The sequence below is a fragment of the Caloenas nicobarica genome, chromosome 1, assembly GCF_036013445.1.
Source record: "Caloenas nicobarica isolate bCalNic1 chromosome 1, bCalNic1.hap1, whole genome shotgun sequence".
In the NCBI taxonomy this organism is placed as follows: Eukaryota; Metazoa; Chordata; class Aves; order Columbiformes; family Columbidae; genus Caloenas; species Caloenas nicobarica.
Genome location: NC_088245.1, coordinates 153,302,668 through 153,323,410, shown reverse-complemented (window position 1 = coordinate 153,323,410; position 20,743 = coordinate 153,302,668). Strand labels below are relative to the sequence as shown.

Sequence of the window (20,743 nt, the reverse complement as noted above, 5' to 3'; positions counted from 1 at the left end):
GTTTAGTACACACAGCCTAGGGGGTTACAGCTTATTTTAGGGCTGGCCGGCAAGGTTAGCAGCAGCAGCCCTATCTGTGCTACACAGATGTCTGGGCTGCTCCTAAGTCAGCTCCTCAGCTGCTGCAGTTGATGGTGCAGTGCTGGAAAGCAAGTTGTTGTCTATTTTTGTCAGATGCTTAAAACATATTCACTGGGAATACTGTACCTGTCTAGCAAGGAGGTACTTACTAAGGAAAACATTTCTACTTTATTCTTAACCAGTACATGAAGTTTTCTTGCTATGACTGTTAGATACAGCCTTACTGCTTCTCTGGTCGTTTAAGGATATGAGTAAGTTAAGATTGGTAGAAGAAGTGTGTGTCTCAGCTTGTCTGAACCAGCCCCAATTTTTTTCCTGTCCCTGGTTAAAGGCCTTGCCTTATCAGGAGAAATACCTTAATTTTAAAACTGTTTCTTCCATAACTGCCATCTGACTTAATGGGCTAGAAGGGGGCAATAAAGTAGCATAAAGGATACCTGAGGCATTGGCACTGATTTGCATAAGAGTGCTGCTGCAGGCTTACTGTATGCCTTAGTCTGCTCTCACCACATATATTCTCAACCTTTATTTTCTGATTTTCTCTTCACTAACTCCTCAGTTAATGTTTTTCCAATTTCAGTAGGTACTGGTTGCTGCAGGGATATGAGGGATGAAATTGCTATGTTGTTTTATTTCCTTATTGCGATTAGGTCATAAACACGATTTGAGCAGAAGTCTCCATCCACTCAAGGTTAGTGGTTTAGATGACTTTCAATGACCTGTATGTATTACTGTGACCACTGGAATGTGATGGAGTTTAAACAGATGCATGCAGGGATCAGTCTTGTTTTAAAACAAGTGGATGGATTTGGTAGTTGAACAACTAATATGTGGATGAAATGCATCTCTAAGGCATTTCATTTTGTGTTTAAGAAATGTTAGTGATAGAAAAATCAGTATGGTTCATATGAAATGAATTAAAAAACTTGCTAATTAATAGGCTTTAATACAATTACAAATGTGGGATGACCATCCAATGTACACCTTGCTATAGGGAATTTGCTGCCATTGGTACTCAACCATGTTATTTAACAATTCATTAATGACCTGGAAGAGGTCATAACATTGCTATCAACAGAGTTTGCATCCAGTTGAAATCCTAAGGGCAAAAAATGACAGGATAGTTATGGAAAGCCAGGCTTGTATATAGGGAATTGATGGGGGATATGGAAAGGGGAGCCAGAATCTGTGGGTCAGGGCAGGCAATCAGTGGGACTTTGGAGTGTCCTGTGAGCAAAAGAGTGAGGGTGCTCTTGAGTGTATGCGTAGTGCTATAGATCACATAAGACCCCTTGTTATTGGACAGTTAGATCTGGTCTGCTTCTGGAGTACAGTATCTGCCTGGGATATGGATGTGTCCCTGGGGTATTGATGTCAGATGTTGAAATCCAGGAGAGAAGAATGTGACGGAGATGCTGAAAGAACAGTGAGACAGATCATAAGAGGCGTATGGGGATAAGCCTCCTAAGCTGGAATTTTTATCTTGCTAGGTTAGATTATGCTTAAACATTTGTTAAATTAGGAAAAAAAAGTCTCTCTGAAGGATGTCATGTCCCCCTCCCCCTGTATCAAACGCTAGTAATGAAGATCCTGACCATAAATGGCTTCCTGTCGGAATTGCTTTTTCTAAAATGGCAAGGAAGGAAACATTTCTTGTATCCTCCCATTGTGTTGTTTCCTGTGAAGTGGCAGACTGGATGCATGTCCTGGATACAGGCTTTTTTTATGGCACTATAGGTGTTGGGATGGTCCAATCAAATCATTCCTGGTATCCCCTATATTTCCATGTAGCAGGAAACGAGGCTTCCTTGCATCCTGTTGTTCTCCAGTTAGCCTGACTTTGGAGAGTGTTTGGCTCTGGCAGAATCCAGAATGAAGGTGAGATTAAGGTGGATTTAGGATTTCTTTTTTTTTTTTTTTTTTTTTTTTAAATGCTTCTTCCCCCTATAGTACCCATCTGATCCAGTTCTAGTGTCTGTACAAGCGCCTGCATCTCTTCATTTCATTTTTTGGGGAATCAGAGCCATTATTTTGTGATTCTGTTTATACTTTTCTTTTGCTTGTTTGAAAGGTACCACAATAAGCATATAGCTAGCAATGAAAATTTTACACTCCTGATGCTTCCTTATTCCATAACAGGGCTTTTTTATTGTTGTTGTTTGGTTGTTTTTTTCCTCCCCAGTTTGAGCAGTGGTTAAGCTACCTCCAGTCTGGTTTTGCTTTTATGTATCCTGCTGTCACCTTATTGGTATCTTTTATCTCTATTATAAATTATGCTGTTAATAAAATGTATCATATCTTTAGTCTATGTAAAATCGGATAACTTCTTATTTGCTTAATGTCTTTTATTGTGTACATAGTTTTAAAATATTCTCTCATGTTTCAGGGAGAACCTTACAAAATACACATCTAGGCAATTCCCTGGTCCCTCTCCTTACTCTTTACAATTTCAAATAAATAAGAGTAGTTATTTAAATTTTCTGTAGCCCAGTGTAACTTGGTGAACTACTTATACGACTTATGCAAGTGATAACTGCTTGGAGTATATTAGTGTTTGCTTGACTTTTGTGTGTTTTGTGGCATTGCTCTTCTGAGCTGCTTACAAACTACCTGAGCTTGAGAGATGTGCAGCCAAGGTGGAGCTGCTGCTTGCTGGGACCAGAGAATGACCATCAGCCTGAGGGGAAAAAATGTGGATATTAAAATATGCAAGTACCTTAGATATTGTAAATACTTTGGAAGATTTTTTTTTTTTTTTTTTTTTTACAACCCTTACTGAATAAAACTGTCATTAAATGTTTCCCAAATCTGCTGTACCTTTGGCAGTATATCACATAACCAGTCACAACTCTAGGTGGCTTTCATTAAAATTTTCACTTCTCTTGGGTTTAACTAGTGTTTCTTTGTCCCGTTCTCTCTTCTCTCCCTGGGAATGTGTGGGGAGGTGGTGGTGGTATGTGGTGGGGTTTTTTTGTGGGGTGTTTTTGTTTTGTTTCCTGCTCCTGCCTCTGAAGGCTGATTTCTGGGGTACAGACTTTGATAGTGCCTGTGGGATGTGTCTTTTATCAGGAGAATAAACAGGTTTTTGTTGACTCTTTAGATAAAAGCTCCTGTGGCTGCAGGAAACTGAATCTTTCAGTTTCTTAAATCAGTTGGAACAACTGCAATAGTTGTCTTTTATTGTCCTCCTTCTAGTCTTGCACAAGGGAATACTGTGACTCCTTTCAACCTATGCAGAATCTATTGTGAGAGCTGTTTTCATGAGGCTTTGGACGAGTGTTTCCATTACCTCAGGCAAATATTATGGGTCTCTTTCTTTAATCTCCTCTTTCCCCCGTGAAAATCCAGATGTTTAATGTCATCACCCAGAGCTTGAAAGTTACTGGAGTGTTTTCTACAGGATAGTTTGAGGTTTGGATCTCTTTCCCACAGTTTAAAAAATACAAATAAAATAACCCTCAGTGTTCATCTCTCCCCTTCCCAAACCTCATTCTCTGTCTAACCTACCCAGCAACTTCACTCTTTGTAAAATTTATGCATTTTCAGGAGTGTTGCTTTCCTCTGTCTTGTAGAATGAAGACATAGCATGCACATTGTTGTAGTACTTTTTAAAAAACTATTTTTAGTACCTTTGAAAATATTTTGTGAACAATCGGGTACAGTGCGTGTGAGCTGCTACCGAACAAGAAGAGTATGCCAGGAGTACTGGTACCCAGTAATTTTTTTGACCAAACTGCCTAAGGAAAGCTGCTTTCTTTTGATAACATGTTTTATTCAACTTCCCTGTAACTTAAATGACACTTGGTATTTTTACCTTTTATGTTCTTCATTTTTTTTCTCAAATGGAGCTGTTTCTGTATTCTCTATTTTAAAATGAGTTGGTTTATGTGTGTGTGGCTTCTTTGTTTGTTTTTGTTTTTTTAAGAGGGGGGGAAAGAAACTCCACAGTTTTTTACTGGTCTGTGACAGCCATTCAAAGTCTGACACCTTGGTCAGGCCAATAGCTTTTGCAGTCATGGTTTACATGATAGCACAGAAATGCGTAGTTTAAAGGCTTATTTTTACAACTTATTGTATGTTCTTTTGTTTTCAGACTTTTGATGCAAATGACCTGTATCAGGGACAGAATTTCAGCAAAGTTCTCAGCTCTCTTGTGGCTTTAAATAAGGTGACTGCAGGTAAGTAGACTCTTCTGTCCTGGTGCTTGCCTACCTTACTTTCAACTCGCATCAATGTGTATTTATACCTGTTGCTATAATAATGATAAAATGAACATGCGCAGTGTTTCAGAAGAGTTTATTTGTTGTAGTTTGTTGTTAGGATTTTGGCAGTGGCTTCTCTGGGTTCTTTTGTCTCTTCTTGCAGAAGCTTTGCAGTAGAGCTAAGGCTGAGCCTTTAAGCTGACAAGAACTCTTAGAAAAAGGCTCCACTTTTTTTTTTTTCCCCCCCCTCCCCTTTTCTCAGTGTGAAGTACTAAAAATTGACTTTTGCCACACTATCATTTTCCACGTTTGAACACTATTGTCAATGTTTTTATTGTTCCTGTGTCCCACCCATTCCCCACCACCATCCTTTCTTGACAGTAACAAAAAGATGGCCAACATCTCTGGTCCCTTAATCCACACATGGTTCATTTAGTTGGTAGCTAGAAGTCACAAACGATCTACCTCGAGTTCTTTGGGGGGAAGAGAGAGTTGTAGAAATAGCGCACAGGTGAGAGGTGTCCATACTTTGTTGTAGGGCAGGGCTGTACTGCATGCTGTCACCTGGGCCTCGGGACAGTGAAGGAATGTTAACATTGGTGGCTCTTTTTGCTGCCGCATGCTGGGGTTCTACATTGTCAGCAGCAAGTTCCAATAATGGTCGTCAGGTTGGAGTCTGGTGAGAAATGTTACTAAAAAATGGACCGTGCTTGTCAGTTTTTATGTGGGGAGGAAAAGGAAGCTGATGGAAAATTTCAGTGGCAGATCAGTGCAATTTTGTTAAATAGTAATATGGTAAGTAGCTTGTCACTTTTATAATACTCCTCTGGTCCATTACAACAGGGATTTTTTTTTTTGTGGATTTTTTTTTTTTCCTCCTTGTATCAGAAAACACCCTGTAGGAGTGAGTTTTACAACCAATTCTTAGTTCTAGTGAATGGGCATGGAATAACACCATTGACAACTTTGGCACTACTTATACAAGTTGAAGATCTTGCCTTTCATCTTAACTGCAAGTACACATGTAAATTGTTTCAGTACAGCTTTAAAGCTGCTGTAGACTGACCATAGCTGTGTTAAAAAGGGAGGAAAAAAGTGTGGCTGTTTGGTCCAGACATCCATAGATTAATACCCACATCAAAAAGCCACAATTGTATTTGGCCTCAGGAAGGACACAGGCTGATCCCTTTCATGGAAGGAGTGGTGGTGGCATGGAAACCAAAAATCAAAACCACATGCGAACTGTGGTGTTGCCTCATTCCTAGGAACAAGCTGAATTACCTGTTATTAATAAATATTCCTGACCAACTGTTCTTCCAAACAATTTTCTTTAAATGGGTGACTGTGTAGAAGGCATTTTGGACTCTATCTCCATACACTAGCACTGGAAGATGGCTTTCAGATCCCCATCTGGTTCTGCAAGAATTTCAGGTATACACTTGTTCTTCTGAGATGGGTCTTACTGCAGTGGAAGGAGTGTGAGTAATGAGTATGAAAACTGACAAAAGGCTGCTGTGGATAGAAACTCCAACAAATTCTTTAAGTTCCGAAGGAGTAGGATCAAGGTACCCGTTGCTGTTTGTAGACAGATAAGGGGAGAGGAACTGGGGTAGGGAAGCTGAGATAATGGTGGAGAAGGAGAAAGGCTGTTACAAACCCTGGAAATCTTTGGATGGATGGATGTGTGAAGCTCCTGTGAAATCTACCAAATTAATATTTGTGAAATATGCACATTCTGTTGCCATTCAAGTTTTTTTGAGTTTTTAGCAGCAGAGCTGAGTTATTTTCTCACAATAAACCCATTGAGAAATTTGTCGAACATGTTTATTTGATATTTTAGTGGAAACTTGAATGGTTACATGGGGTCTGCAAGCCTTTTAAGTCTATAGAAAGTTCAAATTCATTTTAAAGTATTCAGATATTGGTAAAAATACTTGCAATTTGTATGTGGTTTGTTTGTAAGAATTTTCCTTGTTTTCATCTCAGACACATGCAGTTTCTGATTCAAGCCTCAAAAAGGGTGCTTGTGTATTAGCTCTGCTGTTGTGAACTAGGAAACTTTGGGAGTCAGGCCCCGCTAAAAGAATTTCTAGCTAGGTTTTTTTTTAGGGTTGCCCAGATGCTGGAACACAGTGCCATGAATAAACCTGATCCTGCTTTCCCAGGTGAACTGTGTCAAGATATAATGCTGGATTATGTGATGCATCTGTTCTTCTGCTCAACTGCAGATAGGAAACATGGACATGGAGATGCTTTAGGATACTTATAACCCTTAAGTTGTATTAGTTACTGATGGTTATGGCAACTTTAAAGTTGTTGGGAGCATTAGAATTAACCATGATCTAGTCCTATTTCTCTCCCAGCAGTCTGTGAAAACAAAGATGTACGTTCTTTCTGTAGTTGGACAGTAATCACCAGTGTTTATATGATGGCCTTCAAGTACTTTTACGAAAGCAGGTTCACCAAGTGTGAGCTCTTTTGTGACTTCAATGTGTATCGATACTGTCCGTATAAAATATGCAACTTAATATGGATAGTTCTAATATTGCACTACTTGAGAGTCTATAGGTTTTTTTGAAGGATGGCAAGGACTTTTTTAAAAAAGATGCACTCGAGGAAGTTGTTCTTTGTTCCAAGTCTGCAGAGACTGAACAAAATGAAGACAATTAAATTAAACAGTATTCCCTGAAAATAAAACAAAGTTTCAGAACAAATATGAGGCCTTGGTACTTATTTTAAAAATGTTCTTTAAGCTTCAATGATTGTTTGCTGCTATCCTTTGTCAACACTTCCGTGCTCATTGTCTGTCTAAACCCCTTGTTCTCCTCCTGTGTCTTGGCTGCTGCTAGGTGCCATGCTGAAGTTGAAAGTCTTTCCAGTTAAGATGAATCAAGTTGTCCCTTCAGGTTTGACATGGAACACCACAAAACGCTTTGTTCTGTAGTCATCTTGTAGAACTGCACCTGTATGTGTTTTTCCCTCAGACCAAAAATAACTTGGATTTGCATAATCACGGTTTGCTTTAGTCTGACAGTGATTATTGGGAGACTGCAGTTGTGTGCTTGTACTCCCGATGTGGAGGTCAAGTGTTGGAGGCAAAACAAATTCCTAGGAAAGAGACTAACAGGCATAAAAAACAGGAGAGCAGTTGAGTTAGTCTAGTAAAAATGTCCAAGTTTGGGACAGAAAATACTGCGTTGCTTTCAGGGCTCCTTGAAGCTCAGATGCTCACTGAATGATATTCTTGCATGTGGGAAAACGTGAGGAAACGGAATGACTTGCCGTACTCATGCAAAATAGAATGGCAGCAGGATGTGCCAGGGGAGGTTTAGGTTGGACATTAGGAAAAGGTTCTTCCCCCAGAGGGTGGTGGACACTGGACCAGGCTCCCCAGGGAGGTGTCACGGCCCCAGGCCTGACAGTGTTCAAGAAGAGACTGGACAAGCCCTCAGACACATGGTGTGACCTGTGGGGTTGTCCTGTGCAGGGACAGGAGTTGGACTCAGTGATCCCTGTGAGTCCTTTCCAACTTGGGACATCCTATGATTCTATGAAAAGACCAATTTTTGTCTGCTGTTAACACATCACTGTGCAAGGGCCCTGGGAGCATCCGCCTCCTGGACGTTTGGCTGTGGGGGCTGGGGGAGCTGGTGCAGCCAGCAGCACCCCGTCCCATCACAGCGTAACTCTGGGAAGGCCACGTGTGGCCAGCACCAACCCCGGCCCTTAAGAGCTACTTTGGGTGCAGCCCAGCGCAGACCTGGCTGTGACTTGCTAATCCGCGTCAGGACACCCCACCCGCAGGTGGGCTGACACCTCATCCCCAGGGAGGTGCGCCATGTCTGGGGCTGCCCAGGTTCCCCTGCTGCCCCTCTCCTGGCTGGGGAGGTGGGATGAGCCCTGCCCGGCTGCCCCATCAGTGCCTCCAGGACTACAGGGACCCCAGCAGTGCCCTGACAGCACGTAACGCTGCCCTTAGGTGAACATCTCACAAACGGGTGTGCTTCTTGGAGCAGAGACAAACGAAAGAGGGGAGAGGTTTTGGGGGGATGTTGTATTTTTTGAGCAAGCAGCTTTCTTCCTTTCTTTTCCTCCTATCCCCACCCCCACTCCCTCCAAAGAAGAAGAAATAGCTTAGTTGGCAAAAAGGGATGAGACAAAGGAACATAGGAAAAAAGACAGTGGAAGGAATGTTTTAATTGAGAAGGAGATGGTGTGGGGTGGGAGAGAGAGCTAAGAAACAGATGTGGCTGGCTTTACTTCAAGCAAGTTTTATGCATTCAAAATTCTTGGCCACTGTCTAAAGTGATGTTGCTTAATTACCTTCAAATAGACTGATAGTGAGTAGGAATGGAGAAATACAACCCTAGCCCTTCTCTTCCTAAACAGCTCAAATTGTTTCCCTGTCTGTGTGGGGAAGAAACTGCCAGTGTCTCAGGATTTCAGATCATTTATTACTAGGATTTTTTAAAAATCTTGAATTATTGAGCAATTTACAGATACATCAAATCTGCTTTAAGCATGTGAGTTTTGCAGAAGTAAGCAGAAGTTTTATGCAGATTTCTCAAATTCTAATATTTACTTTATTTTTTCTTTTTCTTCTCCCACAGACATAGGGCTGGGTAGTGACTCTGTATGTGCTCGTCCATCATCTCATCGGATAAAATCTTTTGATTCTCTGGGATCCCAGTCTTTACACAGTAGAACTTCAAAACTCTTTCAGGGACAGTATCGGAGTTTGGTAAGTTCTCGAAAAAATGGAACATACTGCGGTGTGATTTTTTTTTTTCTTTTTTTTTTTTCTCTTTTGACAAGATTTATAAGTAAACAATAGTATTACGAAGTAACAGTTTCTTCTCTTTCACCTCTGTATTTCAAGCCTGTGACATTCTATTTTTGCAGCTTTTCTTATAAAGTTTCAAAATACATGCAGCTTTCTGTGAACTTCCAACTATTTTTTTTTTTTTCCCTCACCACTCCATGTTGTATGCACATGCAGTGTTTTTCTGGGCTTGCTTTTTCAAAGGCAAAAATTCCATTTTCTCCATGTGTGTGAGTTTAGGGATGATGGTTGAAGGATATTCAAACCTCAGCAAAGGTGGTACTTTTAATGTTGGCAGCGTTGGTAATTATTCCCGTTTTCTGTTATGTTTCGAGATAAATCCTTCAGCTAGCCTTCAGGTAACTGAATGGGGTGGGCAGTTGTTTTACAGTTAAGCCAAAATCAGGTTGGGGAACTGTACTGAAGTTGTGCTGAAAGGTGCTTTTAGTGACCAAAAGGTTTGTGAGGATGGCTCATATCCCTGCTGTGAGCCACTTTTTCCATGCTTGAAGGAGGCTGTTTTGAACTGTGTGATGATTGCAACGTGAAACTTAAACACAGTGGTCTGCTTAAGCTTGCTTAGGTGTGGTTTGATGTGTTTTCTCTGGTAGCAGAGCCCTTGCAAGTTCTTGCCCTGGGCCACTAATTCCAGCTCCCACTCTGCGGTTCACCACCCACTCAGTTTTGCTGATGCAACTGTTTGTGGGACTGACTGTTAGCTGGTTTACTGAAGTAAACAGAGTTTTAAGTGTTTCTATCACTTTGAGCTGGGCAGCTCTGCAGGAAGTTGCAAAGGGGCAGAGAAGCGCAAGGAGGGTAAGAGAGCTAGTGGCCAGACCTGGAGAATTCTTAGTTTGGTTTTTCTGCTGGAGATGATCAGCGTGGAGCTGTTCTCACCAAATTTGTACTCGGTTTCCGCTACTGGAGACCCTTTCTGGCAGAGTAAAGGGACTGTTGTTGATGTCACCGTGCAGTGTTGCTGCTTATTTTGTGTCTCTTTACTGTTTACCAAGGCAAAACTTTTATTGAGCAGCTATAGCAGGTGAAAGCTCATGACGTACAAGCAGAGGGCTCAGGCAGACACATTCGTTTGAAAATGTTCTGATCTAATTGTCAAACGTGGTGTCTTTCAGCACCTTGGGGCTTTCTGCATGTTTTCAAAGTTGTGTTTGCCCTCGTTTTCCTACAGTTTGTCAGTCACTAGCAGTCTGATTATTGAGTTGTGATAAAATAAGGTGATTGCTGTGGATAGGAATTAAGCTGACTTGTTATATGATCCCAGTGACATTATGTAATACATCTTCTAGCGATCTCAACTATATAGACAACATGTAGGTGAAATTCTGCTACCTGGAGAGCTGACTGGGATTGCTGACAGTGTCATTTTCTCACTAAGTTACTTTTTTAGTAATAGAGGTATTTATCCTTTATGATAGAGAGAGAGATGATTTATAGTCCTGCTCTGTCAGCTCCAATGCAATGGATTATTTGGATTATTTAAAACTGTGCAATTATTTAGCGTTTTTTTAGCATAAAAGTTTGTCTTAACTCTCGTGAAAATGGTTACGTGATGCAGATATTAAAAATGGACATCCAAGAACAAAATGCAATTTGAATATGAAAGACTTCTAAGAAGTAGCTATTAACATTTAGTTTCTATGATAGGGTGGTAATCTGCCTTCACATCTGTGATGGGGATGAGTGTAGAGATATATATGTACATGGACAGCTGGAAGTCTGACATATTGCAGACTTGCAGCTTTGCTGACCTTGAGGAAAGCGATTTGTTAGTACTTATTCAAGGTAAACTGCATGACTGTTTTGTAGGTTTTGTGGAAGAGCATTATCCTTCCCTATTGGCAGGCCATGGAGACTTGCACATTCAAGTGTGGAACCTTCCAACCTGATCTGTTCCAGGAGAAAAACAAAAAAAGTTTAAGCTGCAAACTCTTTATTTATGTCCAGAATTAAATTATACCCAACTCAATTCTGCTTCCTCCCAGCCTGAAAAGTTTTAGAAAAAAACAAACCAAACCAAACGAACTCTGTAATATAAAGCTGTTGTTTCTTTGTAGCTGTCGAAGGCAGTTTCAATTTATATTATATATAGAAAATAGAATTTGATTTTTTGGGGGGAGTAAGAGTTATTCTCATTTTAGTTCTGTTACTCCCTTCTGATTTATAAGGGCTGCAATAAGACAATATGCTCCCTGGACTGATACAAATCCACAGATTAAAAATGACAGAAAAGGTGAAAGGGCAAATAATCCCTTACAAAAGGTTAGAGTAAAAACGTGTGGGGAGTGTCGTGTGTGGAGGAGAGGCTATTTCCATTTTACGGATGCTTCTGTTTTGTTCATGGATTAATTGTTTACATCTCTAACGTGACCTTTTTGTTCTTTGTATTCTCACTTCCTAGGACATGACAGATAACAGCAACCATCAGTTGGTGGTGAGAGCAAAATTTAATTTTCAGCAGACAAATGAAGATGAACTTTCTTTTTCAAAAGGAGATATTATTCACGTTACAAGAGTGGAAGAAGGAGGCTGGTGGGAAGGAACTCTAAATGGCAAAACAGGGTGGTTTCCAAGTAACTACGTACGAGAAATAAAATCAAATGGTATGTTTTGAAGGAGAGCATATTTGTACAAATTCTTGCTTTGGGTAGAGGTTGATAGTTGGTTGATTCATTAAAAATTGTAATGCTTTTTGTTTAAGCTTGGCTGTATTTACTGAACTTCATTCACAGCAATGATTGATGCTCAGGAACTCATATTCCCCCACCCCACTTTGCTATATAGAGTGCTCTAAGACTTTTGAATTAAGAGTAAACATGCAGAAAACTCCTGCATTCTGCTTGCTTCTCTGTCTGTCCTGTCATGGTTGAACTGCTCTGACTTCCCTGGTCCTAATTCCTAGAATGCTGGATTCTGGCTCTGATGCTGACATACTTTGAATTGGTGCTCTGGGTTTACATAGTGAGAGGTTTCCTACAAATCTCTTGAAAAACAACAAAACCAAAAACCAAACTAAAACAATCCTCCCCAACCCAACCAAAAAACTACACCAAAAAAATCTCTAAACATGTCCCATTACTTAGCAGCAAATAACTGCAGGAAAAATCCCCAATTCTACCAAAATATACTAAAAGTTAGAGGCAGTTTTTGAAAGATAATGTATTTGTGGGTGTTTTTTTGTTTGTTTGTTTTCTTTATTGTTCATGTGCCTTCAGCTTTTCTTTAGTGGAAGAGTAAAGCCTGTATAAAGTTTTATTTTTAACTTCATACAGGGAAAGTGCCTTCTGTAAATGTCATCTTCATGACTGAATACTAGAACTAACATTGCTTTTTAATCCATTAGGGCATTGATGTGGGTGACATTATGATTTTATTTTATGATTTTATTTTATGATTTTATTTTATGATTTTATATATATTTGTTTCCTTTCCTGTCTTGCTTACTTTCAGAGATTAGTGATAAACCTGGTAGGATAAAACTACCCAGGGACACTCTGAGAGGCTTGACCACTCTTTCCCATGTCACAGCCCCAGTGGAAATGTCTTCTAGGCCATGCTAAAATCATCGGCATTACTGGTTTTTTAGGCAGCCATAGAGATCCGTGATTGCAAAGCGAAGTTGTGAGGGTAAAATTCCATTTCTAAGCTTATTCTTTCTCCTCCAGTTATATCCTCTTTTTTTCCTCCTTTTTCTATCTACAGTCTATTTTTGCAGACTACTAGAGTCTTAGGTCTGTAACTTCGTTGTTATTTTCAAGTAGATCCTCTTAGGCATAGTCACGATGTAAGAATTAGCTTTAATGGACTTCAGACATCTCTCAAATGCAGCTTATCCTGAAAAGCAATTCCTGAAGCCTGTTTTTTCTCATCTGTGGCATTGTAGCAGTCTGTCAGCCATGATGACTGTCTTGTCCCACTGTTATTCATCTGAAACATTGCTGCAGAGGTCTTATTTGGATTTCATCAGTTTCGATCTCTTCCAACTCCTGAGACTGGAACCTGGGTCAGCGGTTACGCTCCAGAATGGAAGTAGCTTTTAAAAGTGAACATATGAGAACCAGGAGTTACCAGCAACTAAAATTAAGGTTGTTCTTGTATTTTAGGAATACTTCACTTCGAGCGACGTAACTCCCCTAAATAGGAAAACCAACAAGCTGTGGGGCTGAGATTGGTACCAAGTGCTGTTTGATTCTTGCTGGTCTTCATGACCCCATCCGATTCCTGGAGGCTGAGATAAGCTGCTTCCAGTCGTCTGCCTTAACTTTCACTTACCATCAGAAAAGTTTGCTGCTGAGCTCTTCTTTTCCCCCTGCTGTATAGGAGTGTTCCCTGTGCTACAAGGGCTTGTTTCTTCTGGCTTCTGTGAGACTTCTTGTGTTCTTGGAGCGCTCGCTCATACGCTCAGGTGCTTCTATGGAAGGGAACGTGTGCCTGCGCTTTTCTCTTTCTCAGCAAGTTGAGGCCACTGCTTTGTTTTCTGTGCATTTACAGAGATAAAATGACCTGTAGCTCTCTCTGTTCTCCTCTCGGAGATGGTCACTGTGTTTGGTTGGCCCTTTCCAGTGCTTCATGGAACTTCACTTGTCCTCTGTGGTTTCAAACATGGATGTAGCTAGCTCTCTTACTAGCAAATGAGCACAGCAGGTACTGTTTAATTTGTCAAAATACTACTTTTAACCTGCTTTTATGCCTTTCTGGTATGTGTTTGACTTATCTGAAGTTGACCTTTTTATAATGAGGATGGAGGCATGGTAGAAGGAAGTGTGACATACTAAGAGCTGCTTGATGTCTGCTAATAACTTTTCTTCTCTTAAGTTGCAGATTGGCTTCCCTCCGATGTATGTATGCTATGGAATGTTTTGTTGCTACTGCCTTTTTGTCCGTGTTCGTTGTATTTCAACTGGCGACCTGAATTTTTCTGGTTACTTTTGCTTCTTTTTGTATATTTGAGGTCACTGTAGTAGTTGTGATATTTGATCACATCAGTTTGCATCTACTTTTCCTGTTCTTCCTTTGAGATGCCCTAGATTTTTAAGAGACTTGTCATTCTTGTAAGCTTTTTCCCTTTATATTGTCACTGGTGGAAATCTTTTTCTACCTATATTTTTAAGTTTACTTATCTCTTACTTTAAGTTCATTATTCTCATTTTGTTGCTTTTTTTGTTACCTTTTTTTTTTCCCTTTTCTTAGTTGCTTCCATGGAATTTGTTACCAACATTTTTATTCTCAACTAATTTCTGCTTTGTGGGTATTGTTGAAGATGCTAGAGGGGACTTTTCTATCATTCTTCTCCCTTCTGTATCAAAGTGCATGGCCACTGCATCCTGAGGTTGGACCTCCTTTGTTCTGCTGTCCTTGTTGAAACAAGAACTTAGTGCCATTTAGCACAGGGCTCTGAAGCTACATGGGTGGCTCTGGTGGGTGTTCATGAGAAGTTTCATCTAGGTAATACGCATGGGTTGGCAGTCTCTGTTGCACTTCCGTGCCCCTGTTCTTTTTACTAGTCTTCATTAGGCTGGCTTACATTTCTTGAGTTGATAGTGTTTCACTACCCATTTTTCTTGGATTCCTGGCAACCCCACTTTAATATTTTCCTAATTAAAAAATATTTTAAGTGCCCTTATGCTTTAAGCATGAGATTGAAACACAAAAGTGCCGTTTTTATCCTGATGTATTTTAAAACAAATTAGAAGAACTTGCTTTCTTGCAAGCTCAAATTCAAAATGTGTTTTCTGTCAGTGTCACAATGAATTGATTTTTAAAAAAAGCAAATACTTGCTTTTGATTAAGGTCTCTTTATGAACAAAATGTTCATCCTGGACACCTAATTGGTTTTCAGAATACTGTGTAAAATGTTCTAGCATTGATAGTATGACTCCACCTTTCTTCACTCAAATGTGGCTGAAAAATACTGCAACTAGTTAGGAATTCTGTACAGGCAACACTGTTTGTTATCATTTTTGATGATGCATTATTTGGAGAGCTCCTGGGAAATTGTGGGTTTGATTAAATAAATCCCTTCAATCTGCTGGAACCTGACTTCAGCAAACTGGGTAACAGAAGAAAGGAAAATAGTTCTTTATGCATGTGTGTTTTTGTTCTAATTCTCACAAAATTCCTTGGCATTAGATGTTTCGATAAATGGATTTTTGCTCTAAATTAAAATCCTCTAATATCAGATAACTGTAGATTTGTAATCTTAGCTTGTACAGGTGCTTTGAAGTTAGATAGTCAAGGAAAGGAAGAAATAGCTGCTTAGTAATGGGAACTGCCTTTACCCACATCGCTTTCTTAAAGACTTTGGAAGAAAAGTAAACTACGTTACATATATAGCACGAGCAGAGCATGTTACATGATAAGGTATCTCAGAGCAGCTAAAGCATCACAAAGCTGTGCTCATGTTTACTACCTTGTAACTTGTTTGCTAAGCTACTCCAGAATGATTAGTGTTTGCACAGACTGCTAATACACGTATGAGGTGAGCTGTGAATGGTTGTAGGACAGATATTGAGACTATTGAGCAAAGCACAGCCTGTAGTTTCCTTAGGCCAGACAATGACTCTATTTTGGGAAAAGAAATTTGGCTGAGATGATGTAAAATGTTTTTTGAATGTGTTTCCATTCCTACCGCCCCACCAAAGAGAAAAGGAGGATTTGTTTGAAATTGTGGTGCTTGTGATAAAACTTAAATTTAAAAAATGGAGTAATTTCTTTTCAGGTATATGCCTACACTGTAAGGATCAAAAGGATGGTCCATTTCTCTTTCCCTCCTTCCTTGCATGCGCATTTTCATTTCCCTTTTTAAACCCCGTAACATCTTGCCTTTTCTTTAATGTTCTTTGATCACTAGTCAGGAAGTACTTTGAAATGAGAGGACTTTATTTCATCCTGCTGTACTGTTACACATGACAGAGGGTAAAAGATTTATACTGTGTAAGCTTGTTAGATATTTGACAGCGTGGCCTTACTGGGTTTTTTTTTTCCTTACATAAAACAAAGCAGGAGGGGTGAAGGTTTAAGAGACAAGATTCCACCTACAGTCTTGCACAGCAGAGAGATTCTATGATTTGGAGACTTAGTTTTGAGAATTCTCTTGTGGTGAAGAGAATACGGGTTAGCCGTAATAGGGTGTCCTTGCTTAGCTACTGTCAGATGTTAATCAGATTTTTAAAAAAAATCACATGGTTACTTGCTGGGTTTTATCAAAGTGTAATCCATTTAAATGGCATGAGATTACGCAGAAGAGACTGTAACTTTGAAAAGTAACATTTGCTATGTCACAAACTTTATTCTAATTCTTCACAGAAATTAACGTGTCATTCATTACTGTCCTAGCCTCTCTTCTGTTATGCTATCTTGACAGTTACGGTAGTATCAGGCCTAGCACAAATTACAGTGTTAATGGTTCTTCTACTTAGAAGTTAAAAAAGAAATAAATCAGAGTATGGGAAAAGGCCAGTGTATAGTGGAAGGGTAGAGTAGAGTATCTCCTATTCCCATCCTGTGGTGCATGAGGGAAGGAGAGATACACTTTTAGCTTTGCGGAGGGAGGGAATAAATAAAATAAAATAAAAGCCTACCGAGAATGTTGGCTTTCCTCTGCCCAGTTGTGTACAATTTGGGGGTTATTTTGTTCTCTTGTTGAGTGTTAGTCTACAGGCATGAACAGAATAGAGTTTGGGACAAGTGAATACTACTAGGAGAGAATTGTTTGTAGTGTCGATGTTGCAGAGTAGAGTTACAGTGATGGTAAACCAGCTTGAGAACTGGGAACAAGTTTAGGTCTACCTTCGGTGTTGGAATCGATTAGTCCTGAGAACTTGCTTGTGGCACTTCACTAATAGCAACCACATAACATGCCAATTGGGACACCAAAAGCTATTTTCTCATGTTCTGCAGGATGAAATAGCCCAGGTCAGATATTTACATCTAGATTACACACACCGCAGCCTAGTAATAGAAACACGTGGTGGTGATCTTGCCAGCAGTACAGTTGAGATGCTGTAGTAAAGTATGTCCTGGAGAAATGTTCTGTGGAGCAGCATGAAGTAGACTATTGCATGAAAATGAATATGACATAAACTGGAGACATGACAGCAGAGAAATAGGAACAAATGTGAGAATGACAAGTAATTTGGAGGCAAGTAAAAAAACCCCTTGCATATTAATGAAAACAGAATGAAACAAAACATTGGGAAAGATTGCGTAAATTGTCCTTTACAGTCACTTAGGTAGGTGTTTGTAAAGGATAACTTCATTTTAGACAGTTTGTGGAATCTTAGGTACTGCTTAGGGAAAGGTTACAGAAGCAGCTGCTCTAAGTTGTTTTGGTTCTACTGAGAAGAATTATTTACTGGAAGAATAATGTTAAGAAACCTGTGCCAACTTCCCTCTCCACCCAAAGATGATCTGTTAAGTGAATTCTATCTGATTTATCACTAGACATTTCAAAGCATTATCAAGTGTAACTGGATGCAACTAAATGTAATGCTTTGGTTAGGAAAGAAATTGATAGAGGTAACTTACCTCTTGGTTTCGGTTATCAGGTGGATACGGTCTCTTCCAGTACTTGAGCTGGACCTTTATGTGTTCCCAGTATGCTGAACTGGGGTGCCACCTGCTTGAAATGTTTAATGAATTATGCTATATGTTTGCAAAAGTAGTCTGATGTTCTCTCATGAAGGATAATAACACTTATCTTTGTTTATGCTAAGAAATTGATTTCTTATGTGCCAGATCAAGAGTTTTTTTCTGTGTAATGCATGCATTGTGCAATAAGCTAATTGCAACAAGACTATTTCTTATTCCTCCTTATGAAGCAAGGCAGTGCTTGGAGGCAGAATACCAGACATGATAGACAGCTGGACTGATTTGCTGTGTCTAATTCTGTGTTTCTACAATAGAAATGGCCTCTGCATTTTAAAAGCTGAATGCTGATTATAGCTGCTCAGGCAAAATGATTTGAATGTATGATTCTTTTTTGTGTCCTGTGTTTAAATCTGAATTTTGTCTTGTGTCTCTGATGGATAACTGAATCAGCTGAACAGCTGGTAATATAAGTGACTATATAATTCAGCAAAAAATCTCCCACTTTCTTCAGCAGCTTAGGAGAAGAAAAAGTCAGAAGAAATGTATTTCTACACCCTTTAAGATAACAAAATAGCTGGAAGAAGAGCCACATTTCTATGGCCAGTCAACTTTCCCCAGATTAACAAGGGTCAGGCATCTGTATTATGATAAAATTAGTACCAAGTATTTACCTTTTTCTTTAACTCTTGTTTCTCCTTTCGTGCTTTTCGGTGCATGATTAATAAAACTTTAGGTATTTGGTGAACCTGAAGGTCACTGTATATTTTAGGATAAGTCAAGAGTTTCCATAGAAAATGAAAGCAATTTGCCAAGTTTATATAAACTATGTCATTTTTTTGTCATTCAATACAAAGAAACAAGTTGTGATGAGTGGCAATATATATAAATACATATAGATATATAAATGAGTAGCTATACATACAACCTGACTTTTTCCACATTCAGTGTTTAATGACAAATCTGCTTGGGTTTATGGTTTTGGTTGAAGGGGATGGGAGGAGCCCTGTCATTTGGAATTACTTGGCTGTATAGCAGAACAGGTAGGTAGTGCAGGGCTGGTGGCTGAGAACATCAGTGTTCCCAGCTGGATAACTGCTGGGGCTAATGGTTTGTGTGCTGTCTGTCAGCTTATAGCTGGCTTGCAGGGGTGGCTGGGGGATATTAACCAAAAGAGTTTTACTGTCATCTCTGAACATGGTAAGGAGAAATGTTTTGCCCATGTTTGGCAGTTTTAAGACCGTATTTTATTTTTAGAATAGCTTATTTGAGGAGAATCCCGGTGCGATACAGAGAAAATCCCCTTAAAGATAATACCACTTGTGTGCTCTTCGGGCCTGAGCTGCTCCTTGGAGGCTGCTGGCTAAAGCCTCAGGTTCTGCTGATCTGCCTGGTGCTCCTGGCACTGGAGATGAAAAGGTGGCCTGCAGCTGTAGTCAGCCAGCCTGAGATAGCAGCATCTGTGGGGCTGCAGCTGGGCAGCCTGAAGAGTCATAGAACCATTTTGGTTGGAAAAGACCTTTAAGATCATCACGTCCAGCCATTAACCAAACACTTCCAAGTCTACCTCTAAACCACGTCCCTAAGAACCTCATCTACGCGCCTTTTAAACACCTCCAGGGATGGTGACTCAACCACTTCCCTGGGCAGCCTGTTCCAATGCCTGACAACCCCTTCTGTGAAGAAATTTTTCCTAACATCTGATCTGAATCTTCTCTGCTGCAATTTGAGGCCATTTCCTCTCATCCCGTCACTTGTTACTTGGGAGAAGAGACCAACCCCCTCCATGCTACAACCTCCTTTCAGGTGGCTGCAGAGAGCGATCAGGTCTCCCCTCAGCCTCCTTTTCTCCAGGCTGAACAGCCCCAGTTCCCTCAGCCGCTCCTCATCAGACTTGTGCTCCAGACCCCTCACCAGCTTCGTTGCCCTTCTCTGAACTCACTCCAGCACCTCAATGTCTTTCCTGTAGTGAGGGGCCCAAAACTGAACACAGAATTTGAGGTGGGGCCTCACCAGCACGGAGTACAGGAGGTGATCACTGCCCTAATCCTGCTGGCCACACTGTTCCTGATACAAGCCAGGATGCTGTTGGCCTTTTTGGCCACCTGGGCACACTGCTGGCTCATATTCAGCTGGCTGCTGACCGACACCCCCAGATCCTTTTCCACCAGGCAGTTTCCAGCCACTCTTCCCTGAGCCTGCAGTGCTGCCTGGGGTCGTTGTGACCCAAGTGCAGGACTTGGCACTTGGCCTTGTTGAACCTCATACAATTGGCCTCAGCTCAACAATCCAGCCAGTCCAGATCCCTCTGTATGGCCTTCCTACCCTCCAGCAGATCAACACCCTACCCAACTTAGTGTCGCCTGCAAACTTGCTGAGAGTGAAGCCCAAAATCACCCAGGATATGATCTAGCAAAGGCTTGGACTGCATGGGTTGTTCTGCTTCAGGCAGTGTTTCCCTGGTCAGCTTTACTGTCCATGGCAATTTCCCATAGCTGGCCCTCAGCTTGGCTGACTGGGCTTCTCCTGGCAAGGCAAGTCTGCATTTGAGCCTTGCATAATTTATTCTTAGTGGCCTGAGGTATCAGGTAAACTGGAGTTAAATTATTCATATATCTTCATTAAAATGTGCTTGGAACAGGAGCTTGCTTTTAAAATAAAGGTAAAACTTCCAGTAGGTACATTTCGATGATGCCTTTTTTTTGGCAATCTGCCATTTTATTGTTTGGATACAAATGACTCAAATACTTACTTGAAATTTTCATATTAGACAAGCCTGCTTATTACAAACCAAAACCCCATAATGTCTTTAATGTCTTGATAAATACAGTCTCACAAGCATTCTTGGTTGTGTGGAGAGTCAAGCGTGAGAGGTCAAAAAGAGAGGCTGTAAATCTTACTTGCCCTTTCTTCAGCATGTAGCATGATGCTTTTGATTGTCTTTCCCCTCATCTTTGCTCCTCTGTGATTGATTTAGAGGAATGGCAGAGGTGGGAGGCTTTAGGAGTGTTTTCTGTGCCTCTCCATTCTGGGA

General features: G+C 40.4%; 1 protein-coding gene across 5 annotated transcripts in view; it reads left to right on the top strand.

Annotated features, from left to right (window-relative positions):
- Nucleotides 1-20,743, top strand: part of ARHGEF7 (Rho guanine nucleotide exchange factor 7) — a 146,622-nt gene that overhangs the window by 46,893 nt on the left and 78,986 nt on the right. For all 5 annotated transcript variants that reach the window (XM_065626876.1, XM_065626879.1, XM_065626874.1 and 2 more), the window contains exons 3-5: nucleotides 4,175-4,259; nucleotides 8,894-9,024; nucleotides 11,525-11,726. In XM_065626876.1, coding sequence (XP_065482948.1) covers nucleotides 4,175-4,259; nucleotides 8,894-9,024; nucleotides 11,525-11,726 — 418 coding nt within the window. The remainder of the gene's footprint in view (nucleotides 1-4,174; nucleotides 4,260-8,893; nucleotides 9,025-11,524; nucleotides 11,727-20,743) is intronic.